This window comes from Hyperoodon ampullatus, assembly GCF_949752795.1.
Source record: "Hyperoodon ampullatus genome assembly, chromosome: 7".
In the NCBI taxonomy this organism is placed as follows: Eukaryota; Metazoa; Chordata; class Mammalia; order Artiodactyla; family Ziphiidae; genus Hyperoodon; species Hyperoodon ampullatus.
In genome coordinates this window covers 70,153,815-70,172,471 of record NC_136920.1, presented here as the reverse complement: position 1 = coordinate 70,172,471, position 18,657 = coordinate 70,153,815, and the positions used below count along the sequence as shown (strand labels likewise).

Here is an 18,657-nt window from a genome sequence, read left to right as displayed (position 1 = left end):
AAATAGTAATACGACCAGAAGTTTCACTGGAATCAAGCATCAGGCGCCTATGAGGGGTGGCCAGGAAGGGGCCTAAGGAGAGAGACAGGGACCAGTTGATCAAAGACCCTGAATACCATGATTAGGGATTTGGATTTCATCCTGAAGGCAATTTAGAGACACTCAAAACATTTTAGAGCAGGGCAGTGACACAACTGTGCAGAGACTCAGTAGAACATGGACTGGAGTGAGTTAAATACCATACAGGAGGGTGACCTGTCGGGAAATGATGGTTATACAGCAGAGAGAGGACAGAAGGCTGAACTAAGGCAGTGACCTGGGAAAGGAGGAAGTAGATGGTCTGGGAGGGAGATGAGAAGATACGAGGGTAAAGGAGGGGAGTAAGGCTGCCGCCTTGGCCTCTGGTCTGTGTGACTGGTGCTGCCCTGTCTGAGATAGGAAACCCATCCAGGAAGGAGTTAGTTTTCATTTTGCTTGGTTTCATGGTGATGCACGATGACAAGCGGGATACACGAGGCCACGGCCGAAGTGGGGTCTAGGCCCTACAGAGGGGTCCCTCAAAGAGGCCCCGCACCTTCCCAGAGAGGAGAGCAGGCCTGGTGAAGCCGGCACGGCCCTGCCACAAGCCGGTCCACTCACAGCTGCCGTCACTGTGCCGCCACATAATGAGATGTTCTTCTCAATTTTGGAGCCCAGGGAATGTGGCTCCTTACGGTTTGGACTGCGTTAGTGCTGAGCATCCCATAATTGCAGAGCTCATCAGATTCTCTGTCATTAGCTCTCTGGTTCTCAGGGCTCCACCTTTCCTACTGCGTTTGCTGGTTGGCCCCAACATACAATATCTGGTTAAACAGGGCAGCTCTTGCTGTGCAGCAGGCTCTGCCTGCTGTCCCTGCACCTCGCAACTCCCAGTAGTTCAACCATCCTCAGCCGTGAACTTGGAGCTGCCATCTCACTATACATGAAACCTTTCCATTGCAAGTACAGATGATCTGATTTCTCATATAAAGGATGGAATTGAAAACTGAGGTCAAAGCAGATGGACTGGCAATGAGTCATACATCCTTCATGGTAGAAACCACCACAGTCAAGAGCCTGTAGGGTCTCCAGCCAAGGAGCTGGAGGGGCCAGGGGCCAGGACCAGGGTTGGATTTCCTCTGTTTCCACAATGAGCTGAAATCTGAGCCTGATGCTGGGAAGATGCCCCCTTGCCTGTGGGGCAGGGAGGGCATCCCAAACAGTGAATGGGGCTCACAGGAGCCCTGTCCAGTATCCGGAAGAGCCCCTGAGAGAAGTAGATGTCTACTCCCCAAGTCACCCTGCTTCTTGCTCCCTGATGGTGGCTTTCCTGGACATCTGGAAGGAGGCGACTAAGCCCCCAAATCTGGGTTTTCTGGAGCCTGGCAGATTCCAAACACAAAGCCAGATGTAACCACAATCATCTTCACATACCAGGATACTGGTCGGTTAATTATTTTAAGCTGGAATTATCCAGGGTGGAGTTGGGGTGTGGGAAGGGAGGAGCATAGTCTTATACTAAGGCATTACAGTATGAAAAAAATGGGCTCCCTAAAATATGTCTAAAATCAGAAGGAATTAACTACCTACACAGCAAGCAGGGAGAATTACAAACAATAGAGCACCTCTGGGCACCAAGAACTCTCTCCTTCAACCCTCACAGTGGTTTGATGGTTGGCGATTACCAACCCATTTTACAGATGTAGAAACTGAGGCTTAGAGGCATTACTTAACTTGTCTAAGATCTCATTGCTAATAGTCATAATAAAGTTAAAATCGATTGAGTGCTTATTACTTTCTGGACACTATGCTAAATGCTAGAACCAATCTTAATGCTTACTTAACCCTCAAAACAATCCCATGAGGGTCACATAACTGAGATGTGGGAGGTGAAGTGACCTGGCCAAGGTCTCGTGGTAGATAAGTGGAAACAAGAATCTATGCAGTCTGAGACCAGAACCTTGGTCTTACCTAAATGCTATGTTCTTTAATGGTCTTCAGCAATTTAGCTGATATTCACACCCTCAAATCCACAGCTGGGGCTCTTTCTCCTATGCTGGACTTCCCTTATGTGATTATCAGTGCCTTTTTAAAGATGGTGATCATTTAAAGACTACAGTATGTCTAGTCATTTTTCAAACTCTTGCCTTATTTCTTTTGGGGAGAGAACAGGGTGTGTGTTATTTAAATTCAGGACAGAACTACTGGCCCACTGGCCCCATCATCACAGAACTCTGACGAGTTTGCACCAAAAGTACTGCCAGAGCGGGAAGCCAGGGAGACCGTGCAGAGTGGGGAGTGACCCTCTCAGGACTCTGGCTGCGAAGGGTCTCCCCACCCCTTCACTGTCCCTGCCTCGGCTCTTGCCACTTAGATTGCCCTCCTCATTCTTCAAAGCCCATCACTGGGGGAAGGTGACTGTCTGACCCTTCAGATGCCAAAGGGAACAATTCTTCCCAGTTCAGCAGACACATGTCCTGGTCCCCAGTTGCTGATACCAGTTCCTCATTGCCAGATAATCCTGCTGGCCTGGCATCCAGAGTTCCCCAAAACATTGGGGGTCATCAGCTTATGGAAATCTCTGCCTATATTCTTGCTGGTTCATTTTAACTTCTGTTCACTCAGAATGAAACTTTAATTATTCCTTCAAAATCTGAAATTTGGATTTCTCTGCTTTACTCTATTCCACCCGCTGTGTGAAGTGAAGAGTTTTCTGTAAGAATACATTTCTATGCCAAGAACACTCGGTAATGGCCTCCAAACTTTACTGAGTACCCCAGTGGGCCAAGGTATTGGGCTCAGTGTTGGGATTATAAAGGAGAGATGGTAAGAATATGATCTCCAAGAGGGCAGGACCTTCTATTACAGTGAGACATAATCTCTCCACCTAGCACAGCACCTGGCACATCATAGGCACTCAATAAATATTTACTGAATGAATACATGAATGATTGTAAATAAGCAATTATGGTTCAGTATGCTCCCTATGGCGTTTTGAAGTAAGGAGAAAGAATTCTGAGAGCACAGAAAAGATGTTCATCTCAAACTAGGGTATCTGAGAAAGCTTCCCACGCCAGTGCTGGAAGGATGCCTTCAAGTTCACCAGGAGAAGAAGCAGAGTTGGAAGGTGGTAGGATTTCAGACAGAAGAAACAGCATGTGCAAAGCAGTGGAGGCAAGGAACCACATGTTGGGAAGATGGCAAGTTGCTAAGAGTAGTCAGAGGGGTGGGATGAATTCAGTCAAAAATAAGAACTTCAAATCAAGAAGCATGTTGGAGTGCTAGGTTTCGTGGATTTATCTGTATTATCACCTAGCAAAGCAGGGCGCACTATCCCCTCCCCTGGAGAAGGGCACTTCTCCAGGCTGTACCACGGGGCTTCCATAAAACCTGAACAGGGCACACGCTCAAATGCTGGAAGGGGCTCCCAAACTAAAATGTCTTACAATTTCCATCCCAGCTACAAGGCCAACACTAAACCTTTTCATGACTTTCGTTGGAAGGAATAAGACCCTGTTTGTTTTGGTCCATGAGATTCTTTCATAGCCCTGAGGCACTAAAGTGGGATACTTTTGTCCAGAAAGGGGAAGACTATCCAAAACTCACTCACAGACTTCTAGAAGTTCTAGAGCTAAAAGGGTCCCTGGGGAAACGTTTGCCTACCTCCTCATTCTCAGATTAAGAAACTGAAGCTCAGAAAGGGAAAAGGATTGTCTGAGAACACACAGCAGGTTAGCATAGAGCCAGGGCTGGGAGGGAAGGAAGGAAGAGAGCATGGAAGGAAGGCCAGCCTCTGGTCCCTGGTTGCTGCTCCCACTACAGTGTGCTCTCCTATAAGACATTTAATGATGAAATTGCAGAGACATTTTTTCCAATGAATTAAAACCAAAGATTAAAAATATTTCTGAATCGCTATTCTTTTTTTTTTTTTTGCAATACACGGGCCTCTCACTGTTGTGGCCTCTCCCATTGCGGAGCACAGGCTCCGGACGCACAGACTCAGCGGCCATGGCTCACGGGCCCAGCCGCGGCATGTGGGATCTTCCTGGACCGAGGCACAACCCCGTGTCCCCTGCATCGGCAGGCAGACTCTCAACCACTGCACCACCAGGGAAGCCCTAAATTGCTCTTCTTTAGAAGAAAAAAAATGTCTCTCCAACTGTCTAACTCCTTCAACCAGTTAAATCTTTGACTTCCATTCAGAAACAGTATTTAAATTAATCAAGGTAAAACTCTAGCTTACCCTTTCCCTCCAAGTGGCACTTTTCCACCATAAAGAATGAGAATAGCTTGCTGGAGACAGACAGGGGAGTGTCTTGGAGAAAGGAACAAAATCCAAGCTATGGAATTAAATTTCTCACAGTCACCTGAAACTCGTCAGCTGTTAGTCATTTTTCAAATATTTATTAAACATTTATTCATTCAACAACCAGTTTTTGAGTTCCTTCTGTGTGCATTTTAACCAAAGGAGCACAAATATGAATCAGAAATGACTTTGGCCCTCAGGACATTTATTACTGAGTAGGAAGGATGACATTTACATAACTCATTATAGTACTACTCAAGGCCTGGCCCCCAGTAAGTTCTTAGCCTGAAGTAAATTTCATTCAAATGATTGAGTGAATGAATGAAATTGATATCTATTACAGGTCATTGCTAACGAGAGGATTCCACTGGGGCTAGGACACAGAGCTGCCAGAATTTACTGGAGGCTAGGAGGGAGAATAAACTTAAGAAACAGAGCCCAGGAAAGGCAGGACTCCCCAAAGGGCGGGAGGGGGCCTGAAGAGTATTATGGCAGCTCCATTTCCCTCTCTGGGCCTCAATTTCCCTATCTTATAATGCAGGGAGCTCTGAGGAAACTTCCAGCAACAGCACTGAATACCTCTATGATCCCAGTTCCCAGCACCATAAGGGAATTTAAATCCAACCTCTCCTTTTAAAAATATCTATTGAATCATTGTCCCTCTGCCTTTACAAGGTCACGCCCTGTGTTTCTGTGGATTTTTCTTGGGAGAAGGAAGGGAATATGATTCTAGCTTTGATTAGCCTTCCTTTCGGTTTAAACAACAGAAAAATATCCAATTATCCCATTGACAATTACAGTCTGCACATTTCACCGCAGGCGCAGAAAGCAGCCCAGCATCAGAAAACCAGCCACAGACCAAGGGTGTACACATGCAAGCCATTATCTACTTGGAGACAGGCTGGGCTGCAATGGCCCCACTGGCTCAGGGTAGCTGGGCGGGTCCTCGCCAGCAGGCCAGGGGCAACCCAGGAGGCCGCCTGCCACTAGCTGCAGCTGCATCCAGCCTTGGCTCGTTTCAGATTCCAGGCTGAACAGAAACGTTGTGAGAAAGCGATTCCCTCACAGTGTGACACCCCAAATAAAAGCCCCAGGTTGTATACTTGCTACAAAATCAGGCCTGATCAAGTCAAGAGATAAATTAATGAGTTCCACAAGGGAAGGGACCACGCTGTATTTGGTCACAATCATGGCCTTAAGCACACAAGCCCCATACAAAGCACATGATCTGCACTCAATACATATTTTGAGAAATTATGTGGAAGGCTAGTAAATAAAGGACTACCTGAATGAGTGAATGATTTGCTTGTGCAATGCCCTCAAGAACATCGTGGGAAAGACAGCCAGGATAGAATGCTGGCCGGCACTCATGTTCTAGCCCCATCTGGGAACATGTATCTCTGCTCTGATCCTTGTCAGCGTGTCCTGGACAAGTAGGTGACTTAACCTCCTCAAGCCTCATTTCCTCATGGGATGGACGTTGTATGTGCCCCTCAGATTCCCCCTCAAGGAAGGACTTGTTGTCCCCAGCTGGCAGACCTCCCAGCTACTGCCCCAGAGGCACCTCACCTGAGGTCATGCCTGCCCACACACTCCAACGACAGATCAAGGTGGGATATGAAGGTTCTGGCCACTCTGGCCAATGAACCACTCTGATCCCAAAGGTCCCTGTGAGGTCAGCTGAGTCGTCATCAAGCAGGCATCACGGCTCCCCAGCTCCCCCTGACCAGGCCCGCTTCCTTCCTCTCCCTTCCACAGGTGTTGATCCCAAAGGCACTCCCTAATAACCATCTTGAAATCTCAACTCCATCTCAATGGCTGCTTCCCAGAGGACCTAAACTATGGCTCCCGCATCAGCAAAATAGAGATAATAATAAGTATACACAAGGGCTATCATGAGGACTGAGTTGCTATGTGTAAAAGCATCCAGCTTTTAGCAAATGCTGGATGAGAGTGAGCCAACTTTGTTATGGGGTTAGTGAAGCCCAGTCCTTTCATCAGTATTCCCACCCTCACTGGCAGGAAACCAGAGAGAAAATGTCAGTGTCCCAGCTTGATCTGTGGGTAAGAGAAGTAGTGGAAGAAAGGAGAGAAGGAAAGAAGGAAGGAGGGAAGGGAGGGAGGGAGGGAGGGAGAGGGAGGACATGTCTGGATGTGGCCCTGTGTGCATCCCTCAGACTGGCCTCCAACCCACCCTGTAGGAACCTCTCCATAGAGAGAGTCAAATCAAAGGACTGGGCCATCAGGATCCCTACAGAAGATGAGGGCTACGCTGCGATGGGGGAAAGCACAACCCTGGGAGCAGGCAGACAGGTGGCAAAACCCAGACCACCATGGCTGGGTCCCAGTACCACTACCACCCAGCCCAGAGCCAATGGAGGGAATCAATGTACCAGACACAAAGATGGGAGCCCAGAGACGCAAGAAGAAAGCAAAGATCAGCTAGAGACACAGCAGCCACAGTCTCCTGCTACCCAGAGTGCTGATCCCCTGTCCCCTTCCATCCCACCAATAAGTCCGTGAACCTCCAGGGATGTATTTGAACCTGAGCTTGCGAGGGTTTCCACTGCTGAGGGAGGGAGGGAGGGAGGAGGGGTGTGTTAGTGTTACGGGGATGGCCTGGTGACGTGTGGGTTGGCACCCTGAGGCCTAGAGAGACCTTCCTTCCTGGACCCCAGCACTTACACGACCTTTTAAAGCACTTAACGACTGACATCCTGTTACAGACAATAAAGCTGGTGCTCAGACAGGTTAGGCAGCAGCCAAAGTCACACAGCTGATAGGAAGTGGAGCTGGGATGTGAGCCCAAGTCTGATTCCAAGGTCTATATGCTTTCAACCACTTAGAGTTCCCACATTAAAGTTTCCAAGAGTAGGGTTTTGTTCTTTGGCTTGTCTGTTTTATTATTTTTAAATATGAAAACCTCCCAGGAGATTCACACACAGTCAGTGTTGAGAGAACTATCACACACCCTCCTATCCCCCACACCAATTCAGCTCAGGATCCCAACCCCTGGCCTCAGACTTGGTTGCTCCCTGCCCTCTGTTCTCTTCCAGGAGCCTGCACCTAGAAAAGCCCTATTTGATGCTATTTACCCATAAGGATCTCAAATACCAAAGGCCTAACCCACATGATTCACCCAGGCTGTGAGATGATCCCACACAACTTGACCATATTTATTTATTTTGTACATTGAGGCGAACAATGGCACTCCAGAGTGAAATTCAGCCTCAGTGGAACACAACAAAAAGAAGTCAATTATCCAGCATTAATTATTTATCTGGGGACAATATCCACGGTGCTATTCCCCACAAGAGAGGCCTCTACAGCTTGGAACAAGAGGAAAGAATAGGTGGCTGCTATTGTCTGCCCATAATGTGGCATCAGATTAGACAAATGAACCCCTCTGACATCCTGTAAATACACATGAGCCTCTGCTGTGAATGTAGCTCATGCACATGCCTCTAGAACACAGACGATTAATAGGGTGGTAGAGGATTAATAGGATTCTATTCTCCCACTATCCTGGGGAGGTCTGCCCTGGCAATGCCAGCCTATGACTATATTAAAGGAAACACCACCTTCTCTCTGCAGCCTGCCCTGCTCTAACAGAATTGTAAGGTTGAAGACATTCTAAACAAACATTTTTGCAGGTTGCAGTGTTTGTGGAACCATATTAGTCTGGTGTTTTCCTCCCAAGGTATTTACTGTACAATATCAGTTAGAAAACCTGTCCTGACTCCAAAAGAATAATGATCTGATTCCTAAATCATTTTTATGTAATTTAACTTTCTTTTATCTTTAAAAATTCTGAGGAGCTTGAAAGAGAGAGATCAGTGGTTCCCAGGGGCTGAAAGAGTGCCAGGATGTGATCTACCTTGGCTCCATATTCTCTAGTCCGGGGACTTACTCTTTATTTAAAGAAGTTAACGTTGATTGAGCAGTACTTACTCTATATTTAAAGAAGAAGTTAAAGTTGCTTGAGCAGTTTCTATGTTTCAGGCAGGTGATTTATATATCTTTATACATCTTTATAAAGTCTCATCGCAACCCGATGATGTAAGTATAAATATCTCCATTTCATAGATCAATAAACTGAAGCCCAAGGTCACAGCTAATAAGTAGCAGAACCAAGAATCAAGTTTGGGTGGAGTGGGTCCCAACTCCTAACCACTGTCCTAAACAGCCCTGTGATGACAGCTTCCCCACCCCCAGCACAGCCTCTGGTCTGACCATCCCAATACCCATGAGTTCTGTGGAGGTGTCCCAAAGCCCTATTGCCACAGCTTCTGCTGCCCATCTGGATACACAGTTTCCAACCTACTACCTGGGCAGGACTGGTGATGGGAAGACTAAGATTCCTCTTCATCTAGACGGTTCCACTCTTTTCTGATTATAAAATAATACTCAAAAATCAAACAAACAGGGGCTTCCCTGGTGGCACAGTGGTTGAGAATCCGCCTGCCAATGCAGGGGACACGGGTTCGTGCCCCGGTCTGGGAAGATCCCACATGCCGCAGAGCGGCTAGGCCCGTGAGCCATGGCTGCTGAGCCTGTGCGTCCGGAGCCTGTGCTCCACAACGGGAGAGGCCACAACAGTGAGAGGCCCGCGTACCGCAAAAAAAAAAAAAAAAAAAATCAAACAAACAATATAGAAATGCATGATGTAAATAAGTTGAAACCCCCTGCCATTCAGGTGAGGGGTTAGTAGAGATTAGATGGTAGTGGTACCATAATATATTTAAAGCAAAACACTACAGAACAAAACAACGAGTTAATGGCCTTGCAAGGGCTACTTGGATTCTGCTGCCTCGAAACATCCCCATCAAAATGTCTGAGCAAGAAATGAAGGGCTAAGTTTGAGCCTTGAGCACTCAAACTGCAAAGTTCCTCCACAGATCAAACCTGCATTAGAGTGACCAACCATCCCAGTTGGCCCAGGACCGAGGAGTTTCCAGGCACACAGGAATCTCAGTGCCAAAATCAGGACAGTCCCAGGCAAACCGGGACAGCTGGTCATCATAGATTTGCTGCCCTGGTGCCTCCACCTTTGCTTCTGCCTCAGGCCTCCAGGACCAGTCATGTCAGATCTACACCTGCTTCCCCATCCCTTTCACCTGTGTGAAGGCAACTCTAGAGCCTCAGGTCTTTCTTTCTCAGCTCATCATCCGGGCCTCACCTGCTGCTCAGTGTATTCCTCCCCCTCCCTCCCCACACTGCCGCTCAGGGCTACAAGTGTTTCCCAAGGATCAGCTCTGTGCCCACTCCTCTCCCTGGTGCTCTGAGAGAAAGCCACCTAATGGTAGGCTGACCTCTTCCAAGAGGCTCAGAGAGGCCACTTCCCCCAGTGGCTCCAGCCTCCTGGCCCTGGCAGGATCCAGAGCTGCCTCTGGGGTCCCCTATCGTAGCAGCACATTTCACTTGACTCTTTGCTTCATTGTCTGCCTGGATCTTAAACTAGCTCCTTGGGGCAGGATATGGCTGACTCCTCTGTGCCCCAGGGCTCAGTTCCATTTCTATTTGCTGAGTGACTGTGGCATCCCCGATACCTTGTCCTGAGCCTCCTCCCCAGCACAGTGCACAGGGAGAGGGGACCACCTGCAAACCTCAGGATCCTGGGGCTGGGCCTCAGCCAGAGTCCAGGTGGGGCAGGCCTGGCCCTGAGACACAGCAGTGGGGCTTACCGCTGACCCGGCAGGGGGATGGAGTCCAGGTGGCGGCCTCCAGGCAGCGCCATCATGTTGACGCCAATCTGCAGCAGAGCCTGCCCACAGCGGTCGGGGCCCTGGAAGGAGAAGGCAGGATGGGGTCAACGAGGGTCCCCGGAGTGAGGAGGCGCAATCATTTTCTCTCCCAAATCCTGGCCACAGGGAGTCATCTCAGGTGTGGAGGGAAGGCCCCCTGGCCCTCCTCTGCTGTTTGAACCAGTTTATACCCCACTATCCTCACACAAGCAATGCAGGACTCAGGTCTCATCTCGATTCTAAGCCCCTAACCCACTATGAACCCCTAGAATCTTTTCTTAGGTCTCATGGCCCAACACATACCTAACCCATTTTGCTTTGCACCAAATGTTGGGACACATAGACTAGCAAATATTGCATAGGACATACTTATACTTAAAAAGTTTAGAGTTTACCTGAAATTCACATTTTACTGGGCATCCTGTATTATTAGCTAAATCTGGCAACTCTCTATGCTAACTCCCTAACTATCAGTATATACTGTCATAGTACTAGGTTCTTCACTTTGCTTATGCCTGGGAAATGTGACCCTGTAATGGGCATGGTGGTTGCTTCCCCAAATCCATTCCACTTTAGATGATGTAATTTCACGCAAACTGCCAGGAATTGGTTTAGGAATAAGCATGTGACTGAATTAAAGCCAATGAGCCATGACAGAATCGCTTCTAGGAAAAGTTAACTTTGTCCTTAACTGCTAGCCAGCCACAAGATGAGATAGTATCTCTCCCATTGGACCTGAACAAGGAAGCACGTCGCTCCATTGCTGCTAGAGACCATCTTGCAATCAAGAGGGGACCCAGCTGGAGAAGAAAGAAGGCACACAGAGGAACGAAACCTGCATTCTTGATCACTGAGCCACTGAATCAACCAGTGCTGAGTCTGGCCCACCTCTGGGCTTCCGAGTATGTAAAATAATAAAGTTCTGGGCTTCCCTGGTGGCGCAGTGGTTGGGAGTCCACCTGCCGATGCAGGGGACACGGGTTCACGCCCCGGTCCGGGAAGATCCCACATGCCGCGGAGCGGCCGGGCCCGTGAGCCATGGCCGCTGAGCCTGCATGTCCGGAGCCTGTGCTCCGCAACGGGAGAGGCCACAACAGTGAGAGGCCCGCGTACAGCAAAAAAAAAAAAAAAAAAAAAAAAAAGTTTAAAATAAATAGATAAATAAAGTTCTTGTCTAAGTGACGATTTTGGTTTAGTATACCCAAAAGCAGCCTAACTGATAAAGGCGATCCAGGTTCCGGGGCCTCCAATCCCAGCACTGAGCACCCACTTGGCTTGCCTGTGCCTCATAGGTTAGACCAAGACAACAGTGTTCTTCTTCCTCCATAAAATCAGCTGCCCACCTGTTTGTCTCCTGCCTCGCCATCCCATCTCCATTCTTCCCTCTCTGCCACCTCTTTCTCCAAGCCAATGAAGAAGCCTTCCTTGAGGAAAATGGAGATTCTGTCACCTTTGCCTGGGTAAAGCAATAGTCAAGAGATGGTTGTCTGTCACTTGTCCTATCCTGAGCTTGAGGACAGCAGATTTCAAGACATTCAGAGAAAACACAAGTATGAACTTGTGGGAGGATACAGCTGAGGAGGGCAGCAATTTAAGCCCAGAAAACTTAAACTCTTACACTATGATTAAAAGTGACCCTTATGAGAAAAGAACGGAGGAGGACTTTAATTAATAGTGATGTGGCTGGACATAAAGTACCCCTTGTGATGCTTGGAATAAAAGACAAAAAATGTGAATCTGAAAAGTATAGGGAGGAAGAAGCCCAGAATAAACTAAGGCTTTAGATCATTCCAGAGACTCACTGTCACTGCCTGTTCCCTGCTCTGCTGACCCCACTAGACTGTGAGACCCTGGAGGGCAGGGACCACTTGGTTCCAAGGGCTGGGCACTTAGCAAACACTAGACATGTCTATAGAAATAATGAGTGGAATGAATTTTTAATACATTTATGTTGAGCCCTAATGCTTCATCTGCAACTGAGAATAATAGTATCTGTTTTACAGGGCTATTATAACAATGACATAAGATCAGGAATGCAGAAGTGTCAGACCAGATTGAGAGCTAAATGAATACTTATTATTATGTCCTGAGAGTCTGCGCTGTGTTCAGCCCTGTGGTCAGCTTTGCCAGGGGAGATGCAGAAAATTAGATACAGCATATAAAGCACCTAGCACAATAACAGTGCTCCACGAGGCCTCTTTATCATCAGGAGTATCATGATTTTTATTACTTTCATTATTTTCATTATTGAGAAGGTATATTTTTGGAACCCAGTGAGTCAGCAGCCTGAAGAGAATGGCACAAAAGAAAAAAGCTAGCAACAACAAGATGAGGTATTTGTTCTGTTTTCAATGTGTTTGACGAAAGAACCAAAAAGGGAAATACCAGCATCTCAGAGTGAATGCTTTGACGTGATCAGAGCTCAGTGAGCAAGCAGATCTTATTTTAGCTCCATCTTCATCATGGAGAAGCAAGGGAACAGAACAAAAAGGTTGAAGAGGGAATAAGCTTAAGGCAAGTGACAGTAAGGAAAGTTTAAGGACACAGGAAGTTCCAAGGCCCTTTAAAGTGTGAACAAGTTAGGATTCTGTGAGCACACCCTAGAATATTGGAGGACCTCCTGGATCTGATCAAGTCGTATCTGAGGGACCCTGAGAAAGGGTCCCTGAATGCAGGAGAATATTCCGATTTTCCCAAGAGGTAGGTTCCAGAAACACATCTTGGTGACCACGAAATTCTAGAACAGATTCCTAATCACTGGCCTGTGAGCCCGTCAGGGAGAAGCCAGCTAGAACCCAGATGGAACAAATCATGCTCAAACAATTTCTTCCTTTTCATTAGCAACCGCTGGGCTCTCAGCTGAGGGGGATGCAATAAACCTAATATATCTTGATTTTGTTAAAAACATCCGCTGAGATGTCCTCATTCCTCCATTTCATCCACAGCTTCCCAGCAGTTAGGCCAGTGGAGGCTGCCTGCTAACAAAACCTTGGTTCATGTGATTGCATGTGTTCCCAGAGGCTGGAGAGCCCTCTTGGGGACATCTGGGCTGCACGTGTATCACTGCCCTATGCACAGACTGTATTATTTATGCCTCTTTCCCTCAATGGGACAAACTCCTGGATTGTCTGAAACCCCATCTTGCTCAGTGTGGGACTGTGCACCTACATGGCTGAAGCTGGGATTGTGAATCAGATTAGCTCTCAGGGGAGCCACAGCTCATATTTACTGGGTATGGGGAACAGGTAAGAGAGAAAATCTGGAAGGTGAGATAGGGACTATCAAGAGTTAATCTGGGGCTTCCCTGGTGGCGCAGTGGTTGGGAGTCCGCCTGCCGATGCAGGGGACATGGGTTCGTGCCCCGGTCTGGGAAGATCCCACATGTCGCGGAGCGGCTGGGCCCATGAGCTATGGCCACTGAGCCTGCGCGTCCGGAGCCTGCGCTCCGCAACGGGAGAGGCCACAACAGTGAGAGGCCCATTACAGCAAAAAAAGAAAAAAAAAATTGCTAATATTTTTTGAGTGTGTACTATGTGCCAGGCACTGTTCTAAATGCTTCATATAGCATTAACTCATTTAATACTATCATCATCCCCTTGTTGCAGATGAGACCTCTGAAATTCAGTGGAACTACGTGCACTGCCCCAGATCACACAGCTAGTAGGTGACAGAGGACTGGTATCTAGGTTTTATGATCAGAGGGGAGATGAGGTGCTGGAGCAGGTGAAGATGATAAGAGCAACAAAAGTGACACAGGTCCAGCATTTGCTAACTGGAAGCCTGACTCCATTCCATGGTGGCAACACCCAGCCCCTACCCTTCACACACAGCTGAGCCCTCTTTCCTCTCACCAGCGCCTCCCACTGCTCCCACCTCCAAAACCATGAGTTCTCCAGCTTCTTTAAGTGTCGGACCTCAGTGACACAGCCAGAGGACAGAACAGTGCTCAAAAAATGAAGCATCCAAACACTGCACCCAAATGGTGGGAGGAAGAGGGGCACAGACAGTGGGGGCATCTCTCCTGTTGCTCATTGGTTGGTTCCTTTGGTGAGTCGTAAGGACAGAGTTATGGGTCCTAAAGGGATCAGGGGATGGGAAGCCACAGTCCCAGCTAAAGCCTAAAGTGTCACCAGCTTTCGAAGTGAGAGAGAGGCATGGACATATATACACTACACAATGGAAAATAGATAGCTAGTGGGAAGCAGCCACATAGCACAGGGAGTTCAGCTGGGTGCTTTGTGACCCCCTAGAGGGGTGGGATGGGGAGGGTGGGAGGGAGATGCAAGAGGGAGGAGATATGGGGATATATGTATATGTAGAGCTGATTCACTTTATTATAAAGCAGAAACTAACACACCATTGTAAAGCAATTATACTCCAATAAAGACGTTAAACATAAATAAATAAATAAAGTGTCACCAGCTTTGTAGAGAGACCTGATTCAAGCGTGCTGGGTGGCTGCCCCCTCCCACTGCTCTAAGCCAGACTCATCCTATTGAGCAGAGAGAGTAGAACCCCTCCAAAGCTGCTCAGCATGTCAGGAAACCAAGAATGAATTCAAGGTAACCTCTCTGCCCCATGCCATCTGTCCTCACTGGTATTGCAGAATGAACTTGAATTTTGGAGTCTGGTAGATCTGGATTCAAATCCTGATTCTGTGCCTGATAAGTACATGACCTTGGGGAAAGCATCAACCCTCATGAATGTGGTTTCTCTGATTATACCTGCCTCCTAGGAGCCTCATGAGCATTAAATGAGATCACTCATAAAACTCCCTTATAGATTAATATAATATAATATAATATAATATAATACAATATAATACAATTCAATGTAATATATCATGCACTTGGCACGTGCTAGCCTCAAAGTGGGAGTATACTTCCTCATGGAAGGAAGAGCTGAGAAATATATCTCAGGCAGAGATGCTACCTTGCCCATGAGAGAGGTGAAAAGGACACCTGCAGGAGTGAGCAGGAAAGAGGAAACTCCATCACCTCCACCCCCAGCCCAAGGGCCTTCCTAATTCATTGGAAATCCTACCCCGGAGTTGGCAGCCTGGGTTCTGCAGGGCTCTTGGCTGTGTCTCCCCACCAGGAGTGGCTCATTTTCAAGAAGGACTTGAAGCCTTAAGTGTCTCTGATTTAATTCAATGCCTGCTGGGACAACTGCTCATTTCTGCTCCTGCATCCCATTAGAGGCAGCCCTTGCTCACCTCTGTTTGGCTAAGGAGCCAGCTTGGGCTCTGGAGGAAATGAAGGCTATTTACAGTAAATTATTCAATTAGAACCAGGAGCAAGGGCGGCTTCTGCTGTTGTCTAATGGGCCAAGCCGAGTACAGCTCAAGGCAGGGCTGGGATTGTTTAATCTGCAGACTCCATTAGGGCTGTCAACGGGAACAGAACAGCAAATATTGTGGAAAGCAGTTAAGCTCCAGCAGCAGCAATAGAGAGAGGAATGGGAGCTGGGGAAGGTGGGTGGGGGGAAGGGTAGGAGGGGCACTGACCCAGGGATTCAGTCAAGTCCCTCATCATACAATACCCTACCCCCTCATTATTTCTCCTCCATGGAATTTATCACAATTATAATTAAACAATTCACTGTGAACTTAGTGCTTAATGTCTTTCTCTCTTGAGGATCATCCCAGGGGTGGGCACTAGGTCTGACCTGCTCTCTGCTGTATCTCCTCCCCACTCCCACCACCCCACCCGCTTCCTGACACAGTGCCTGGTACATAACAATCAGATCAATTAACACTTGTTGATTGACTAGGTGAGTTCTTATTGAAGGAACTTCAGCTTTCGCACTGGTAAACCGGAGACAAAGGTACCTATTTCCACCATACTGTTGAGAGAATTCAGTGAGGCAAAGGTCAGAGGGCCTTTTGCAACCATAACACACTGCGTGGAAAGGGCTCTGCTTCCCAACATCCATGGGACAAAGCACCTGCCTCTCCTGAGTTTTTGCAGTCCTCCCTGTCTGGTGGTACCCCTGGGCAGCCTCCCTCCCTACTCATCAGGTTCTCCAGACAGGCAGGTGTACCAACAGACAGTCCCAAGGCTGCACAAAAACTACAACAACAGGTAACCAAGGAGATGCTAAGGGAGGTCCATTGGGCCTCCAAGCAGTAGTAGGTGAGAATGGAAGGTGGTGGGAGGGGTCATGGAAGGTTTCTCAGGACATGCTCCCAAAGCTGAGAGAAGAATGTGGGGATAAGGGAAGGAGAAGGAGTGGGAAGGAAGTATGTGCGCGCAGAGGGAAGGGCATGTGAAAGGCACAGAATCCTGAGCATGGTAAGGTTAGGGAACTGCAAGTGTTTCTAGAAGGCTGGAGCCCTCTGGGCTCGTGGTAGAGTTCAGAGAAAGCTATCCCAGTGGCATGGAAATACAGAAAAAGTAGTGGTCCCTTTCAGCTGGGGAATAGGCCAGACTTCTTAGAGGAGGTGAGTCTTAAATGCAGGGTGGGATTTTGCCAGGTGAAGATGGGACAAGGACATTCAGTGTCAGGAGAGCAGTGTGAGCCATAGCCAGGAGACCAGAAAATGGAGCAGGTATTAGAGACTCTCCCGGGGGCTGGAGGGAAGGTGTCTCTATAGTCCTATATACGAAAGGAACTGATTCTTTAGATTCTATCCTGTGGATGATGGGAGCCACTGAAGGTGTTTGAGCAGGAGAGTGAAATAATCAGAGTGGAATTTCAGCTCCCATGGTGAACAGTGGAGTGGATGGGCCTCAGGGAATGAGACCAGCAGCCGGAGTTCATTTACAAATACAATCTCTACAAATACAATCTCCCGGGGGACCCCGAAAGCCCTAGGGCTGGAGAGGTGGGAACCTGGGGGTGGAAATGAGGGATGCAATGAGCTTTGTGAAGTAACGACAATGGGCCTGCCTCCTCACTCCCTCTCCGGGCCTCTGTGTGACCTGTGTCCCATGGGTTGCAATAGTCATCAGAGATACTTCAGTACTGATAGCTGCGGCGGCCAGCCTCCTGCAGTGATCAGATACTTTAAAAACGCTTATTCCCAGGGGAGATGCAAGAAACCAAGCAAGCTGCCACCCAGCCCTGCTGAATGGACCGAGCCTCATGAAATATAGAGAGCGCTGGCTCCCCGGAGGAGGCCCCAAGGGCCCCTCACAGCTGTCAGACGAAGGAGCCCAGCAAGTAGGCAGAACAGACCTCAGGGCTCACAGAGCCAGCCTTGTCCCCTCAGGCCCTGAAAAGCCTGGATGGACAGCCCAGAAGGACTGTGCATCAGGTAGAGGGGGACCACCCAGACCTCAGCCCTGCTCCTCAATTCTGGGGCCAGAATAGTTTCAGTAAAGCACAGACAAGATCCCAAGCCTCCACCTGATTAACTGGATACCTCTACTTTCCAGCCCCTACCTGGAAAGTAATAGGAATCCCATATGCACAAATATGTCCATGAACTTGACAGGGGTAAGACCATAGCCGCCAGCCAAAATCCAGGCAGCCTTCCTGGAGGAGCTCACATCATAATCTTAGAGTATTAGAACTAATAGGAAGCATTAGCGATTAACCCCTTGTAATAATAATAATGATGATAATAATAATAATACAAAAATGAGGAGGAGTAGAGGGAGAAACACTTATTAGGTGTTGTGTGTCAAGCACTGTTCTAAATGCTTTACAGTTAATCCTCAAAATAACTCTATGAAGTAAGTTACTATTATTGTCCCCAGTTTTCTGATGAGGAAACTGAAGCACAGAGAGGTCAGCATGAACAGATAGAGAGACATTCAGAGAGGAGAAGAAATCTGCTTGAGGTCACACAGTAAGCTGAGCTACACCTGGGACCTGCACCCAGGTCTCCTCACTCCCATAAACTCCTCCCATGGGAAATCCAAAGAAGGCTTTTCCTGTTAAGGGTCTGAAGAGACCCATCCAGGTTCAGAGCAATTTACCCTAGGAAATCAGTGGCGTCACAGTTCCCCATTTGTAAAACTGGGATAATTACACCTGCTCTCTCTCCTTTGCTATGATTACCAAGCAAAGGGGAATGGACAGTGGACAGGGAAGTTCCAGGGATTCCTGGTCTGATTCAGCTCAGCCTTGGAATGGGACAGGCAGGTTGACTCAGAGGTGCCCATGAGTCCCCAAAGGTTGGAGGAAAAAGGGCCCCGTCAAGCTTTCCTGGCTGAGGCCCATGTGTCCCAGTCCCTGATTAACATGACCACCCATCCCCCAAATGGTTCCAATTTGTCAAAGCCAACCCCCAGCAGCCTCCCCTGAAGTAGAGTAAGAGACAATCCTGTAGGGAGGTCCAGGCCCCTGGATCCAGGAAAGCCATGGATGCCTCCATCCTGTGACTCAGGGTGGGCCCTTCCCAGCTCCAGGGCTCTGACACCCCACATGCCCATGAGAGGAGCACCAAGCCCTGAGCCACACAAGGAAACAGCAGTTACTGGCATCTGTGAGCTGGCCCTGAGCTGCCGATTTTCTAAGGGTCATAAGTGAGAAAATGGTGCCCCAGACCTCCAAGACCTTAGGTGGTATGCAGCCCCTGAGGGAGGCTTGGCTGGGCCTTTGGGCCACCACCATCCAGAGCTCTGCTGGTTAAGAATGCAG

General features: G+C 48.2%; 1 protein-coding gene across 2 annotated transcripts in view; it reads right to left on the bottom strand.

Moving 5' to 3' along the window:
- Positions 1-18,657, bottom strand: part of INSC (INSC spindle orientation adaptor protein) — a gene marked incomplete at both ends in the record, with an annotated part of 126,539 nt that overhangs the window by 80,221 nt on the left and 27,661 nt on the right. Inside the window, one exon of one of the 2 annotated variants that reach the window (XM_079708895.1) lies at positions 10,009-10,109. In XM_079708895.1, coding sequence (XP_079565021.1) covers positions 10,009-10,109 — 101 coding nt within the window. Of the gene's footprint in view, positions 1-10,008; positions 10,110-18,657 lie in introns of those variants that run through there. The other variant, XM_079708896.1, reaches the window with a different exon arrangement.